The 16,444-nt window shown below is 43.1% G+C and overlaps 1 protein-coding gene across 7 annotated transcripts in view; it reads right to left on the reverse strand.

The window, feature by feature from the left end:
- Positions 1 to 16,444, reverse strand: part of ARHGAP17 (Rho GTPase activating protein 17) — an 89,843-nt gene that overhangs the window by 26,341 nt on the left and 47,058 nt on the right. For 6 of the 7 annotated variants that reach the window (XR_008427069.2, XM_053926250.2, XM_053926238.2 and 3 more), the window contains exons 7-13: positions 15,999 to 16,110; positions 13,191 to 13,259; positions 12,949 to 13,030; positions 7,374 to 7,501; positions 5,907 to 6,018; positions 5,104 to 5,185; positions 3,091 to 3,171 (exon numbers count right to left, since the gene is read on the reverse strand). Coding sequence is in view for 6 of the 7 variants with exons in the window: in XM_053926250.2 (XP_053782225.1) it covers positions 3,091 to 3,171; positions 5,104 to 5,185; positions 5,907 to 6,018; positions 7,374 to 7,501; positions 12,949 to 13,030; positions 13,191 to 13,259; positions 15,999 to 16,110 (666 nt within the window). In the remaining variant the exon portion in view is untranslated. The remainder of the gene's footprint in view (positions 1 to 3,090; positions 3,172 to 5,103; positions 5,186 to 5,906; positions 6,019 to 7,373; positions 7,502 to 12,948; positions 13,031 to 13,190; positions 13,260 to 15,998; positions 16,111 to 16,444) is intronic. The other variant, XM_053926240.2, reaches the window with a different exon arrangement.

The raw sequence follows: 16,444 nt of genomic DNA on the forward strand, positions 1-16,444 counted from the left end.
GGAACGAGGTGGCTAGGGGACAGGAACAAAGGCATATTTTTCACTGCACACTTTATGAATTTTGAACCATGGAAACATTCCCTATGCAAAACCAGTAAAAATGATCAAGAGTAAAATAAAAGGCCAAATCCCAAAGTACCAAGAACAGGGATTCGGTTCCCACCATCAGACACTGAAAAGATAAAGACCACCTGCACACTGTGACTCCTCATACAATCAAAAGAGGGACAACAAATTTAAAAACAACCAGAACTGACAGAAAATGGAACTATATGGAATTCCGACAACCAAGGAGTTAAAGAAGAAACATTCATCCAGACTAGTAGGAAGGTGGAGAGGACTCCCGGAAAGTCAATGGCACAACTGCATGCAGATAAACCAGGAGGAACAACTGGGGAGTGAGACAGCACAACCCAGGGTTCCAGCGCAGGGAAATAAAGTCTCAAAGCGTCTAACTGAAAATACCCTGACGGTTGAGGCAGCAGTGGGAGAAAATACAGCCTCACAGGAAGAGTTTGTTGGAGAGACCCACAGGGTCCTAGAACATACACAGACCCACCCATCTGGGAATCAGCACCAGAAGGTCCCAGTATGATTGTGAATAGCAGGGGAAGTGACTGAAAACCAGCAAAGAGAGGAGCAAGCAGCACTGTTCCCTCTCGGACCCCTCCCCCACATACAGTGTCACAACACAGCAACCTGTGTTGCCCCATCCTGGTGAAAACCTAAGGCTCCACCCCTTACTATGCAACAGATGTGCTGAGACAAAAAAAAAAAAAAAGGCTTAAATGAAAGAACAGATCAAAGATCCAGAAAAAATACAACTAAGCAACGAAGAGATAGCCAACCTATCAGATACACAGTTCAAAACACTGGTAATCAGGATGTTCACAGAATTGGTTGAATATGGTCACAAATTAGAGGAAAAAATGAAGGCTATGCTAAGCGAAATAAAGGAAAATGAACAGGGAACCAACAGTGAAGGGAAGGAAACTGGGACTCAAATCAACAATTTGGAGCACAAGGAAGAAACATTCAATCAGAAAAGAATGAAGAAACAAGAATTCAAAAAAATGAGGAGAGGCTTAGGAACCTGCAGGACATCTTTAAATGTTCCAACATCCAAATCATTGGGGTGCCAGAAAGGGAAGAGGAAGACCAAGAAATTGAAACTTATTTGAACAAATAATAAAGGAGAATTTCCCTAATCTGGCAAAGGAAATACACTTTCAAAGAAGTCCAGGAAGCTCAGAGACTCCCAAAGAAGCTGGACCCAAGGAGGAACACACCAAGGCACATCATAATTACATAAGCCAAGATGAAACAGAAGGAGAGAATCTTAGAAGCAGCAAGAGAAAAGGACACAGTTACCAGAAAGGACTTCCCATAAGACTGTCAGCTGATTTCTCAAAAGAAACCTTGCAGACAAGAAGGGGCTGGCAAGAAGTATTCCAAGTCATGAAAGGCAAGGACCTACATCCAAGACTACTTTATCCAGCAAACCTCTCATTTAGAATGGAAGGGCAGATAAAGTGCTTCCCAGATCAGGTCAAGTTAAAGGAGTTCATCATCACCAAGCCCTTATTATATGAAATGTTAAAGGGACTTATCTAAGAAAAAGAAGATCAAAAATATGAACAGTAAAATGACAACAAACTCACAGCTATTAACAACCAAACCTAAAACAACAACAACAAACTAAGCAAACAACTAGAACAGGAACAGAACCACAGAAATGGAGATCACATGGAGGGTTATCAGCAGGGGAGTGGGCGGGGGAGAGGGGAGAAAGGTACAGAGAATAAGAAGCATAAATGGTAGGTAGAAAAGGGACAGAGGGAGGTTAAGAATAGTATAAGAAATGTAGAAGCCAATAACTTATATGTATAACAAAGGACTAAATATGTATGATATTTAGTTCATGGACATGAACTAAAGTGGGGGAATGTGGGTGGGACAGGGTATGCAGGGTGGAGGGGAGTAAAGGGGGGATAATGGGACAACTGTAATAGCATAATCAATAAAATATATATATATATATAAAAAAAGAACATCTGCAATGCCAAGCTGGATGTGTTAAGGAATCTGTGAGGGATGTTATAAATACTAATGTTCTCAGAAGACAAGGTTGACACATAAGGTATAAAGAGGGAACATTTCCTTTAGCTTAGTGATACAGCCCTAGACTAAATTAAAAGTTAGGTAACTTGTCAGGCATTGCATCAGGAAAGTATTTGCCATTTTAGACCAAGTCCTCTTACAATTTTTTTAATTTTACTTCTTTTATTTTATTTTTAAAGATTTGATTTATTTATTTTTAGACAGAGGGGAAGGGAGGGAGAAAGAGAGGGAGAGAAACATCAATGTGTGGTTGCCTCTTGTACACCCCCCTACTGAGGACCTGACCCACAACCCAGGCATGTGCCCTGACTGTGAATTGAACAGGCGACCCTTTGGTTCCCAGGCCAGTGCTCAATCCATGAGCCGCACCAGCCAGGGCTTTATTTTAAATAATTTCGTTACCAACAGCCACCCTTTCCTCTTCTGTCCATGCTTCTTTGAAATCACATTTTAAGTCAAAGGAAAAATAAAGGATAAACTCCAGAAATTTATTCTTGGTAAATTTTCTTAGAAACACAGTTATTCCATAAAGTAATATACAATGCCCATTTTTTGGAAATTTTATTTAGCAGGATGATTTATGCTCTATATAAAATTAATTATGTAGCATATATGAAAGATATTACAGAAAGTACAACTATTGTTAATTTTTACCTTTTATATATAGGACAACTTAGACCACAAATCCCATATACAGTCAACCAAACTTTTCATAGAATTTTTCCCAGTAGCTGCAGTGGTGAAATGACTGGGCAGCTTACCTGTGAATGCTGACATGCTTCAGATGGATCACAGCAGCCTAATTTCAAATTCCATTCCTCCCAGCAGCCCCAAGTGACCCCCACAGCACTTCTGAGTATGCCAAGCATGCTTGAATTAAACAGCCTCTCTGCTAGGGATTAAACCTATTTTCACTCTTGAGTCACTGTAGCTTGGTGGCTTTATTTCCAGAATATCAATCATACATACCTAAAGTTAACAAAATTTGGTGGTGGCAACTTCTGACATATTCTCCATAAATCTTGAAGTTTTTTGTCTTGATCCTGCACACTAAGAAAAAATTTTTACCCATACCATTTATTAAAACACATATTAGAAATCCCCATGTTCATATGCTACATTAACCGTGTTACCTCCAGTGTGGAGAAAGTAGTTGAAAACCAGCACAGACTTGAGAAATAAATGGATCTGGAGTCATACAGCAACAAGCTATTTAACTCTGAGCAGTCAGTTAACCTCACCAGCAATCTCCTGATGTGCTGGCCTGAAGTAAGAGGGTTGATTCTGCCAAGTGACTGAGGTACTTAGGGTTATAACCATGTGAAACCATCCAGACCAATCAATGCTTGGCACACGGGAGGCAAGACACCCCTGGAAATTCTGCCTAGAAAATGTGTATATTCATCTAGGGCTTCATGGAACCCAGATCTCTTGTCCTAAACATGGCCAGTACAGGTGAGCTGGCCCAGCTGCAGGCTCCCCGACCCTGCCTTTCCCTCCCTCCATCCTGTGTGAAGCAATTCCTGGAGCTCTTCTGCTATACAGTTTCAATGTGCAAACTTTCACAGACACAAAAAGGGCTGGTCTACAACGTGCATAGCAGAATCCACTCTGCCTACCAGTGGGAGACAGCATCAGAAGCTGCCAATACAATATACCCTAAAACTTAAAACATCCTTCAGCACTGAGCCAGTCTGGAGAGTTATGGGTAGAGATTAAACTTAATTCTACTCCAGAGGCCAGGTGATGTGTCCCTGGGATGGAATGGTGGCCTGTGCTGATAATTCTCAAGCACAGAATCGATACACCAAAAGACAGACACCTACTTTAAAGGCATTTTCCTCACAGGGACCAATGTAAGCATCAAGAGCAGGATGGAGTCAAGGTGTAGGAGCAGTGGAAAAGGCTACCCAATAAAAGAACCCCGGAGCTCTCCCCTGCCTGACGGTTGTTCAGGTCCCATTTCTCAGTCCTATGAACATGGATGTTTACATCAGGCTGAGCCCCATGCTAGGTTCCGAGGAGACAACCATGACTAGGAACTTGCTCTGAATCTAAAACCCTCACCGCCTACCAGGGACAAAGTCTCACTCCATAGTGACAGAAGTTCAAATACAAATGCCTAGTGGAAGTGACCTGGAAGGTCTCACACCCCTCCACTGGAACTGATCAGAGCAAATGGCTTATTTCTAAGGGAGTAGGTGACAGTGTCTGAAGATGGAGGGAAGAGATAGATGGGGAGGTGAAGTTTGTTTCTCTTCCCTCAGGGCTGAGGAATTTGGCACCTTTCAGAGGAAGGGATGAGAGAACACTTCTGCTCTACTAAAACCAACCACTCCTAGACAGATTGACCCTGGGGACGGAGGGACAAGATAAAGAATGGGAGCACAGTCTCCAGGTCCCACAGGTTTGAATTACAGTTCTGCCAATTACTCGCTACTTTCTTGGCCCGTTCCTTCCCAAGCCTCAGTTTCCTTATCTGTAAAACGATCACAGCAACAACATCTGTTGTTTAGGCTATTAACTACGGTTACAGGAGGTGAACAGTATAAGATTAGTACAGTACTCAGAATATAGTAAATGCCTAGCAAACTTAATTATGTCAACATTACATTACTGCACACCTGAGTGTCCATGCAGCTCAACGGGCACATGGGCTGGTACAACACTTGTCCCCAGTGGCAGGACTTTCTTCAATATAAAAGGGGATTTGATCAGCCCATACATAACGTGGGTATGTATGTCTTCACTCACTTAAATGACACACATTTAAGCCAATGCGTAAGTGGCAGGCTTCCCACACCAATAATTACAACACTCAGTATTTTCACCATCAACTGAAGAACTGAGGCATAGACTGTTTAACAAATATGCTGATCTAATATTATTTTTCTCATCTAGGAGAGTAAGACGATTTACAAATGGGACACAATGTTACATCATTTCCTTTAACTTTCAAAACTCAGTGTTCTCTAAACTCACCTGGCAACTTGTGTCCATTCTTCATACAGATTAAAAGTCATCAAAGGTTCAGGCAATTCCCGTAAGTAGGACTTTAAAGCACCTGAAATTATTAACACTCTGTTTGAGTATGAAAAGGGGGAAGGCTTGGACTCTGAGGACATATTATTTTGCAAATTGAAATGATCTCAATTACAATCTTCCAAATATATAGAACAAATCATGACTTGGTGGGAGTGGTTAAAGAAAAAACGCTCCTAAAAATTTCCATCCCTTTTAACATACAGGGTGGGACAAAAGTAGGTTTAGAGTTTTTTATATGAAAAATAATAGAATAATTAATAAGTAATAATACAAGAATGGGGGGAATTGGGACAATTGTGATAGAACAACAGTAAAATAAAAATTTTAAAAAGAATAAACTGTGTTCTACATACTCACAACTGCAAACCTACTTTTGCCCTACCCTGCACATTGAGAGATCAACAGAAAATCAAATCATCTTCCAAACCATCTTCTTAACATACATCACTCCCCCAGGCAGATGGACACGTTGGAGACAAAAGAAGGGAAGAAAATACAAGCACCTCTTCAAATATTTGGATTATAAGCCACCTTCCCATTTATGCAATATTCAGGGGCGGGGGAACAGGAATAGAAAATGTGTGTGTGTGTGTGTGTGTGTGTGTGTGTGTGTGTCTCCTTTTTCCATTTTGTCACTTAAGCCTATAAGGAGACCATTTCACTTAAAACTAAAATCCACATTGATAAACTGGCTGAGACAGAACTCGCCCACCACCTGGAGGGCACTCCTTGGAGCTCACCTGCTACAGCGTGGGGGTCTGAATAAAACTCATCCAGGTGAGAAGTAGAACAGTCTAAAGCAGCTTTCAGTTTCTTTAACTTGGAGGCCCCAGCCCCAATTCGGAAAAGGCCCTAAAGACAATGAAAAGCCATTAGCATCAAGGTCAAGTTGCCAGCCTGCACTGAGCAGCACCCACCCGGCCCCCAGTTCTAGTACACCTCACCTGCAGAAGGGTTATACTGCCAACCCAATAGTCCTCGCCCTGCCCTGTTGCTAAAATACTTGTGCCTCCTAGAAATCTATTTAAAAGCAATGTTTTATACTTCCACAAGGGTGATGATATAGATTTTTTAAGTTAGGAATATTTTTAAAAATGGACGTCTCAAGAAAAATTGTTAGACCGAACTGCTGGTCACTTTCACTGCCCTAAATATTACTTAGAGCAGACAGAAAACTTGTTGACATGAAGGGTCAACAAGTGAGGCAGGACTATGAAGACTTTGGGCCAGGAGTTATGAGACTTGGGTTTTAAGCAAAATTAATCTAGTCCAATTTCTGAACCTTGGCAGTACTGGCATTTCAGGACAGATGTTCTTTCCTGTGGGGCGGTCCTGTGTGCTGCAGGGTGTTTAGCAGCATCCCTGGTCTTTACTCTCTGGATGACAGTGGCAACTCCCTTCACCCTGCTAAGCTGTGACAACCAAAAATGTCCCCAGACCTTGCCAAATGTCTCCTGAGGGGGACACAATGGGCCCTGGAAGAAAAGCACTGATCTAGGCTATTAGAAGTTGGGGTTACATCATTTGAGGAGTAGGTGGTGACTAGAAGCAAACACCATGAGCATTCCTGGGGTGCTTCTTGATCTGCATGCTGATCACATGCGTGGCTCAGTTCGTGAGAATTTATCAAGTTGTTTGCACGACACATACACTTTTTATATGTCCGTTATATGTCAATAAAGTTTTTAGAAGGAAAACAAAAACTTGGGTTTTGATTCTGGCTCTGAGCAAGTGAATTCCCTGTGCACTCAATTCCTATCTACACAACAGGAGCAATGGGACCAGCCCTGCTGGGTTCAAGGCATTTCTTCAGGTAAGGACTTCAGAACATGAAGTACGTAAACGTGCCCCCTGCACCTGACAACTGCATAGCACTACACAAATGTGAGACTCTTGCTGCAAAAACTGAAGCTCATGAAAGCCCTGGTCCCTTATTGTGTGATGAAATTCATTCTCTCAAAGCACAACCACAGTGTCAAATGGATCAAACAGGACAATAAAATCATTGTGAGCCACAAGGCAGGACAGTAAAGACTGTCCTGGGAAACCTCAGCCCGTTATTGTGTCTGTGACAGGTCTCAGTTTACAGCTGGGTCACAGCGAGTGAAGTAGGGAGGTCACTGCTCTGCCCCTCCTGATGGGACTGTGTGACGAAGGCGGGTGCAGGGGTGGGGGTGGGGGGTCACGGAGGCCCAAGGTGCCCTTACCTCCTCCTTCATGCCAGTCTCTAGCAGCAGCATCACACATGCTTCGATGGGCAGCGCGATCTCCCGGCCACTCCGCTTCAGGTGTTCTTCCAACGGAGTGCCGAAGGCAGGCTTTTCCGCCCATTTATCTATAGCAGCAAACCGCTCAGTAAGACCCGACAACCCTGTAGCATCACCAACCCACTGCCTCCCCAAGCTACCAGAGAGGATTATTTTTAGCAGACTGGTAGCTAGGGCTTTGGGAAAGGGGACCATCTGTCCCATTAAATTTTGTTGTCTACCACTTACTACAACATAAAAACACAACCAGCCAGAAGGGGCCTTATGGGGCAGAAGCATGTCTACATGGCACCCAAAGGCAGCTGCCTGGGAGAAGGGGCTCCTGCACTTGGCACCACATCCACATTAACATATGACAGGTGGGCAGACTTGGCTAAATGGAGGATACATGGAATACTGTATTCCTGAAAAAGAAATTTATTCTAGCCATGCAAAAAAGCACTGGCCTTCATCTAGAAGACAAGAAATAGAGAAGACTCCTTCAGTGTGAAAAAGGAATAACTTCTTAAAATTTTAAACACAAGTCAAGCATGGTCACACAGGACTGGAGATGCTGGTGTGAATTCAGATGCAACACCCCATGACAGGCAATGCCTTCAAGTGCCGTTCCCAGCAGGTGCAACTAAGCAGGAAAGAAGGTGGAACCTGCAGCCCTACAGCGTGAGGCTGGGAGCTATGCTGACAGCACCAAGGCAATTTTTTACCTTATGTTCAGGTCTGCTTTGGACCACAAAAGATTTGAGGCAGTTTGGCAGAAATATATACAAGAAAGCAGGAAAACAGAAGCAAGAACATAGGAAAGGGCTGTACTAAGTCAGAACAGGCAGTGAGGGTTTGGGTCTCGCCTGCCAGGGGCTGCAGGGATCGAGTGCCGTCTGAGAGGCTCCTGGAAGCACAGAGGGAAACCAGCTGGTGAAAACTCCCTGTGAGGAGCACTCAGTTTTTCTGTGTTAGGAAGGGCTCCCCTGCTATAGGGAACCCTTCCACGTGTGGGAAATGTAGCCCAGCCCCCACTCGGAAAAGCCAGTGGGAAGCGAGATCCAGCAGGCAGGAGATCCGGCAGGCAGGACCCGCAGCCACGGATAGGTTCTCCCATGGGGAATCAGGCCTGCATTGCACCTAGATCACTATGAGACTTGCTCTTGCTAAAACTTCCTCACCCTGAATTGAGGCAGCAAATGTTTACTGAGTATCTTTAAAGTAACTTCCTAAAATCTGAGCTAAACCTCCTAAGTATGGAGTGTAACCAGTTCAACCACTTTTTCCTTTACATTTGCAAATATCCTTCTTCTTTGATGTAATTAGCAACATCCTCTCCTTTGTTTTCTGTAAAAGGTAACCACCCAAAGCAAACCTGTGCACAGTAAATGAGGACTATCCTTGATGTAACGTGCCTAGAAAAACAATAAAAGCCTGTCCAGGTGGGAGTCGGGGCCCTTTCTCTCACTTAGAGAGCGGTGGTGCAGTCCCTTTTTCTCCACAGGACTTCTGTAGTCCCTGTGAATTTGTCTATTGCTGCCACAGCACATGGATCCCGCGGGCCGGGATCCACATCACCTTGCCTCTCACATTGTTAATGGGCATTTACTGTTTGAATCTTGGCTCGAAGCGGGCAGTGTTCTCTGTGTCCTCCTACACCTGCCCACATGTAAGAGCACATGCAGGGCCCATCACATGGGCCACACACAGGGGAGGGAGACAAGTGAAACCCCACAAAACCATGGACCTGAGCACTTGTGAAAAGTTAAAATTCAACAGAAAGAACAGGTGGGCAGAGGTTGAAGGATGACGTGAGGGAAGAGGGTGGTAGACAAAATCAGAGAGGAGGCCACTCACAGAAGTGTCTGGAGCCCCCTGCATCTGGTCCAGCCCTGGCCAGTGGAATCCTAAAGAAAAAAGCGGCCAGGGGCCTGGCCCTTCTCAGGCACAGGGCTCTGTGACAGCCTCTCAGAGGCCAGCTCTGACTTTGAATACTTTGTCCCTTTTATCTAAAGCAATGATTCTTGGCATGGGCAGAACACAGCCACCTAATGCTTCTGCTGGGGATACATCAGAACCACCCAGGAAAGTGGGGCCAATGGCCCCTGTCATCTCCTCCAGCACACACCCGACTCTGAGACGCTGACAGGTGGTGGGCTCCAACCCCTGCTGCAACTTTCTAGTAAACAGTAGAGATTGTGCCCTACTCCCCACCTTGCTCACATGTGAGAGCCACTGACCTAGACGCAACTCCTGGGGCAAACTCCACCAAAGTTGCTGGCCTCTCAAACAACACACCTACTATGTGAGTTCACAGAGACTCTCACCCTTGCTGTGAGAGCAGTCTAATCATGAAGAAAATACAGGACATACATGTAAACACACAACAGCAATGAATAAGACAAGATATGTTTGCTGAGTCAGGGCATAAAGATGGTGCAGACAGTGTTACAGAGCATGGTGTCTGTCTACAGGGGCTAGGAAGGCCTGGTGGTCCTGTCAGTGCTGAATCAGGCAAGAGGGCACAGTGCCTCCCTAAAGGCTGCAGCTGCCCCTCGGAGCCACACCAATGTTGCTACGTGGGAAAGCAGACCCTGGGTCACCAGACCTTCTGAACTTTCATGGGAAGCCAGAAATTAGGATTGTATGAAAAAAGTACAGTTTTTAAATGATGGCAACTAGTGGTTTTTGTTTTCTTTTTTAAGATTTTATATTTATTTATTTTTAGAGAAGGGAAGGGAGGAAGACAGAGAAGGAAACATCAATGTGTGGTTGCCTCTCAAGTGCCCCCTACTGGGGACTTGGCCTGCAACCCAGGCATATGCCCTGACTGGGAATAGAACCAACAACCCTTTGGTTCTCAGGCCTGTGCTCAATCCACTGAGCCACACCAGCCAGGGCAGCAACTACTTTTTTAAAAAAATGTTTTAAATGACATGTACCAGTCTACAATTTCTGGTGTAGATCATAGATGCTAGAGTAATTCAGGAGACAGTACTCACTATTAGCTTCAGTTGTCAGAGAAGACCTTGCTAGGAGGAGAGCTTGAGGGGGTCTTAGAAGACAGACAAGAATTTAAAAGACCAAGAAGAAAGCCTGAGAAAAGACTGGAAACTTGAGTCTAGAAACTGACATTTCATTCCATAGTTCATGCACAAGGGGACAAGGACATGGAGCAGAGATGGACAATGGGAGTGAAGAGGAAGGTGCTACAGTGGGTAAATGGACAGAACTGACCACAGTGATGAGAAAGGAAAGAGAAGATGCATCCAACACTTCAAACCTGGATTGTCTGGAGAAAATGACAGCTGGTGTGAGGGGGAGTCAGTTTAAGGGGACAGCCAGTGATCAGGGTGAGAGCTGAGGCTGTCAAATGAGGGTTTCTAGGGGAAAAGGGATAAGGAAGGGAGGGAGGGACAGACACAAGAGCAAGAACAACACTGTGGCAAAGGCTGCCTTCTGGCAAGGGGGCAGAAATGGAGAAAACACAGCCCTAATAGTAAAAGAAAACAATTGGGTGAAATGAGGGAAAAAACTTTAACAAGAAAGAGATGGCCCAAGCTGTGTCAAATGCTAGGATGTGACAATTAAGACATCACTACTCCTTTGGGAATTATAGTGTTGTTGTTTTTTTAATAGCAGAGTAGTTGAAAGTATAAACCAGACTGCAAAGTGGGAAGGTGGTAAGAAGGTACAAGTGGCAGGTGGAGATGAGTCATTCAAGGAGCCCACCAGAAAAATGAAGGAGAACCGAGTTAAATGGGACACTGCGGCAGCTGACCATGAGCGTGAGATCAGGGTACGCAGGGCCCTGGGGGCAGGGGAGTCAAGTTATTTTTCTACCACAGGGACACTCAGTGTCTCTCTGAAAACAGAGAAGAAGAAAAAGGAAGAAGGAGACAGGACAAAGATGAGAGGCAGATATGAGGACAGGCAGAGGTGGAAGAGGCTGAATTTCAAAGCTGAGGTGAAGGCAGCAACCTCAGAAAGGGAAAAAGGTGGATCACATATTCTTTACTGGCTGCCCTGTCCCCCACACCAGCTTTCCTTATTCCATCCTCAACCCCTTCCCTGTCCCCTCCCTCTTCCCCATGACTTTCTGACATACTTCTCTAGGAAAAATAGGGTTGGGAGAAAAACAGAACGGAAGTTTAAAAAAAAGAAACACTGCTGAATTAATCTCTCTTTTTTATGCTTGTCAATCAACTCTTCCCAGCAAGACTTTAAGCCATGCAGAGGCTAAAATGATGTTCACTACTTTGTCCCCTGCAGGGCCCTGAACACAGTAGGTGTCCCACAAATACACATTCTCTGTGCTCTGAACTTGGCCCACGAGGCTGCCTCTGCCTCGTGTGAGGCTGGATGTTCACCAGCAGCTTCTTTTCTTTGCACAGTGCTCAGTGGCCTCACCCTCGAACCAGGAAGTGGATCACTCAGAACAGCAAGGGCACTCATCCTGGGAAGAACGGCACATCAGTCACACTGCACTTGAGACTGCTAACGAGCTGACTCTGTGGTCATCAGGGTACAGAATTTCCCAATTCTATAACCTAAAAACTTCCAGCCACAAGCCAGAACCTGCTGGGACCTCCTAAAATTTAGTGGAGAAGTGGTATTCTTGAGGGTGCCAGTGTGTGTGCACACCCACAACACAACCCCTACTCACATACCTGCTCACTATCTTTATAGCCAGCAACCACACTCAGCATCTGGCTTCACCCTCTTTCAGTTAGTTCAGCAACGGTTTTGCAGGGAGAACCTAAGCTCCAAATGTCAGATCCATACCTCAAGTGAAATAGTAAAGTAGATCCAAAGAAGACATAGCAACTTCTGCTTCAACGATGTTTACTAGCTGATCTCTGCTGGTAAATGCTCTGATGGCAACTCAGAGAGAATTAGAACCAAAGGCTGAAATGTTCAAATAAAACTATAATACTAAACCTCAGGTAAAGTTCAGTCCACTCATAATGATGGGCAGTATCTGCAATGTGCTTGATCATATGAGGTGGGCAAAATACCAGTGCCGACGTGCACAAGAGCCTTGGGTCCAGACAAGAGGAGGTCTGAAGGATGCGGTCTTGGGCTTAAGATTCAGTCACCGATTAAGTGCCTGATGATGGGACACCAAGGACTGGCCTCTAAATTCCTTTTGTAAAGTCCAAAGCATTTTCCCTAGACTGTGTGTTCATGAAGTCACAGGGCCAGAATCAAGCCCGTGGGATAAATAACTGATTTGGGAAAAGATCATTGAAGGCTAGACTTTTTCAAGCCTATTTAGAAGAGAAAAAATATACAGGAACTTCCGCAAAGGGTCCAACTTTCTCTTCATGTGAGGATTCCAGAAGAACTCTAAACGTTCTATTAGTATGTTAATTGGGTTTGGAAGAAATTTGGGAATGCAAGAAAAGATGAAATTATGCTGGGAAACAGGCCCTCCCAGCAGAGAGACTGCATCCACAGGAAATGCATGCAGGGGTGAGGGGAGGACAGAGGTAGAGGCAGCAGAGGAGGTGGCAGCAGCACGCAGTTACGTTACCTTGATGGGCTTGCATTTCGGGAAGGGCCTTTTCTAAGACTGCTAATGCTTTTCTATGGTAATCTGCTTGGGCTTCTAATAACTGAGAACAGACCCACATTCAAAAACAAAAGTAATGTTAGCACTGGATGGACACACACACACATGGTTGAGCAAAACTAAAAATGAAATCTTTTGCAAAAAAAGCTAAAATTACTCAATCTTATAATGCTTCAACATTTTGTCAAGGGCCCAGTGCTTACCGTGACAAAGAACTTGCCATACTCCCCTTCTTTGGCCATGAAGTTGTACATATCTGCTGCAAGCTGATCCTAAGCGAGTAAGAGAGAAGACACAGCACTGAGAAGACGGAGTTGAAAGAAAACAGCATCTGGAATTAACTGCTGGAAGCTATGAGAGCAAAATGGGATGGAAACAGAGCCAATGAAGCCGGCAATCCATCGGCTGACTGGCACACCTGGTGTGGGGACAAGAAATGCAAACAGGAAGCTTATTACAGACGGACATGGAAAGACCTCCAAGGTATGTTGTTAAGAAGGTATGTGAGGTATAGAGCCCTACTTATGGTATGTTATTACTTGGGTTAAAAAAAAGGAGAGGGAAAATGATATATTTTTATTGCCATGGTTATATAAAAGTATCTCTAGATAAAAAACAGAAAATTAGTAACAGTGGCTACCTGCTGGGGGCAGTGGAAATTAGGCAGAAGGACAAGGGTAGAAAGAAAACTTTCCTGTATAATGTTTTATACTTTTGATATTTTTTTAACTAATGTAAATGAATTACTTTCATAAGTTAAATAGTTTTAAAAAGTGATAGATTAGGCAACTGGATATACATATATTGCTAATTTTAATACACACACATTAGAATTTCATACATATATTTTTAATGTACTGCCTTCTATTTTTGGCATCAAGGTGCACAAAATTAACATGAAGGTCCCTTGTTTATTAAAAAAATCTGAAAATGCTAGTTAGGAGTAACAGACATTCTTTTAGAACAACTGGGAAAGTAACAAAGTGAATTAATGGATTCTCCCCCTGCCAAAAAGAAAAAAGAAAAAAGAACGAAAAGAAAAAGAAGGAAAAGACAAAGGAAGAGAGTAAAGAAATGGAGGGATGGAGGGAGGGCGGAAGGAGAAAAAGAGAGAGAGGAGGGAGGAAGAGAGGAAGAGAGCCAGGAAGGAAGGAAAGAAAGAAAGAAAGGAAGGAAGACCGGCCTGACATGAACAGAAGCTAGGGATGAGCTGGTGTGAGTCTGTGCTAATTTTGGTAGCCAAGGTGTTAGAGTCTAGCAGTCACGTGGGGTCAGACGACAGAAAACAAAGCCTTGGGCTTGCTGAGGTAAGGAGCTGTAACTGACAGGTGCATGCGCATCACTCATAAAGATAAAATTTCTGAGAAACTTTACCCTCAAGAAAGAATAGATCAGAAAAAAGTCACGAAGCAGACATGGAAATAATAGAGTATATCTGTTTTGGATTGGCTCTGGGTCAGGGACAGTAAAATATCTCCCTGAGATTTCATAAACATAGACCTGCTTTCATGAAGGTTATACATTTGAGTTTCACTATACGTGCGGTGCAGGAATCTTCAAACTAAGAACACTGAGTTAAAAATAGCCCATACTGCTAATAAATACCCTCTGGGGAGACTCATTCCCAGATCCCCGGGAATTCCTCAGATGACGGCCCTCTTTAAAATGAGCTTACAATACAAAATTATGAAACAAATGAGAAAACAACCACTGTAAAGCAAACTCCCACCAGTCTTACCAAAGACTGTTGAAATAAGTATATATAAAATGATTTAAAAAATTAAAAATGAGTACTAAAAAGAATCTAATAGCAAAAAAGGCAGTCTGGAAGAATTGAAACTTTAGAAATGAAAAATACAGTCAATGAAATTTAAAACTCCATGTGAATAAACTAAATAGCAAATCAGACACAGCTAACATAACCAGTGAAACAGAACTTAGACCTCAGGAAATTACCCAGAAGTTAGCATAAAGAACAAGAAAATATTTCCCTAAGTTGTCACCATTTGAAATGACAAGCCATGGTATGGAAGTTTAGAGAAGAGATATCAGCCCATAATGTACCAGTTCAGACTCCCCAAACCTCTACCCAAATTTACGTCTAATAAGTAGCCAACAGCCAAGATCTAGGTTATAACGAGACTGCTGGGTGAATGACACACTGGCAAAGCTAAAACCCTGCTGAACAGGATTACGCTAGTGTGAGACTATTTTATCAGAAGCATTTATCTCAATAACATCTTTTAAAATGCAAGGCTATGGCATGACTTTGGGAGTTTAGAACTGATCAAGGTTTGCTATATTGAAAAGTGAATTACAGCATGACCTGAATAAACTAAAATGAAACAGACCTAACACTATCTAGTAGAATAAAGAGGACATTTTTGGAAAAGGATGAATAATAAGAGGAGAAAAGTCAAAGTTGATCATTCCGTAAGTCATCAAAGACCTGTGTCTTTACCACCTCAAACCACCTTTGGAATGAACATCTATTTTCATAGATACACGACATCTAACCTGGAATTTAATTCATGAGATACGAAGTTCTGTTTATCCCAAATTATACACCAACTGTCCAAGCAACACTTAAAAAATTTCTTCCTTTCCTTATAGACATATGATGACCCTTTAATTATGAATTCAGTCTTTAAATATAATCACATCCACTTTAGAAAATCTGATCTATTTCGGTGCCTACTGTACGTTGTTTTAATTGTTGTAACTTTATGGTGTGTTTTGCTATGGTTTTCTCTCCCTTTTTTCACCTATTCTTTATTTTAAATAAGCTTAGATATTTTTTGTCGAGTTTTTAAAATACCCTCCTTGACTTTTTAAAAATAGTGTTTTATTCTAATTATATAGGAATGCGGAGTCTTAGAAAATAAAAAGAAAATAAAAACCACTTTTAATATCATTCAGAGTATTCTGATAGGAATTATGTAAAAACAATTTGACCTTTCACCCATCATTTGCAAAAACCAAAAGGTTGATACCAATGCATGTTCTCACACCTTGCACTGTTCTACTTTATTTCCAGCTTCATCCATCTCTTCCTTTAGGGTATCTATTTTTGACGGAAGCCCCTGAAAGTTGGTTCCTGAAGATTTGTGAGCCTGGTTCCACCTGCAAAATACAAGGATAGTCGGTATCTGAGAACCAGCTGTACATACTCGACCTTATGGACCTGAGGGAGACGGATTCCTTCCCCGAAACTCATTCTACCTGGGACAGGTACCAGTACCTGGATGCCAGTTTCTCTCATGTTTATCCTCTAAGAATGGAATCAGGCAAAAAGAGCCATCAGCTTCTCCCCATGACAGGATCTTACACTGCTGGGAGGCGATGTCTGCTCCAAGCAGAATTGACCATGTCTTGTCTCACGTAAGCCTCACTGACAGAAATCAGCCACGAAACCCCTTTCCTATAGTGTCTAGTCCTTGCCATAAAACACCCCATT

This window comes from Desmodus rotundus, chromosome 1 (assembly GCF_022682495.2).
Source record: "Desmodus rotundus isolate HL8 chromosome 1, HLdesRot8A.1, whole genome shotgun sequence".
In the NCBI taxonomy this organism is placed as follows: Eukaryota; Metazoa; Chordata; class Mammalia; order Chiroptera; family Phyllostomidae; genus Desmodus; species Desmodus rotundus.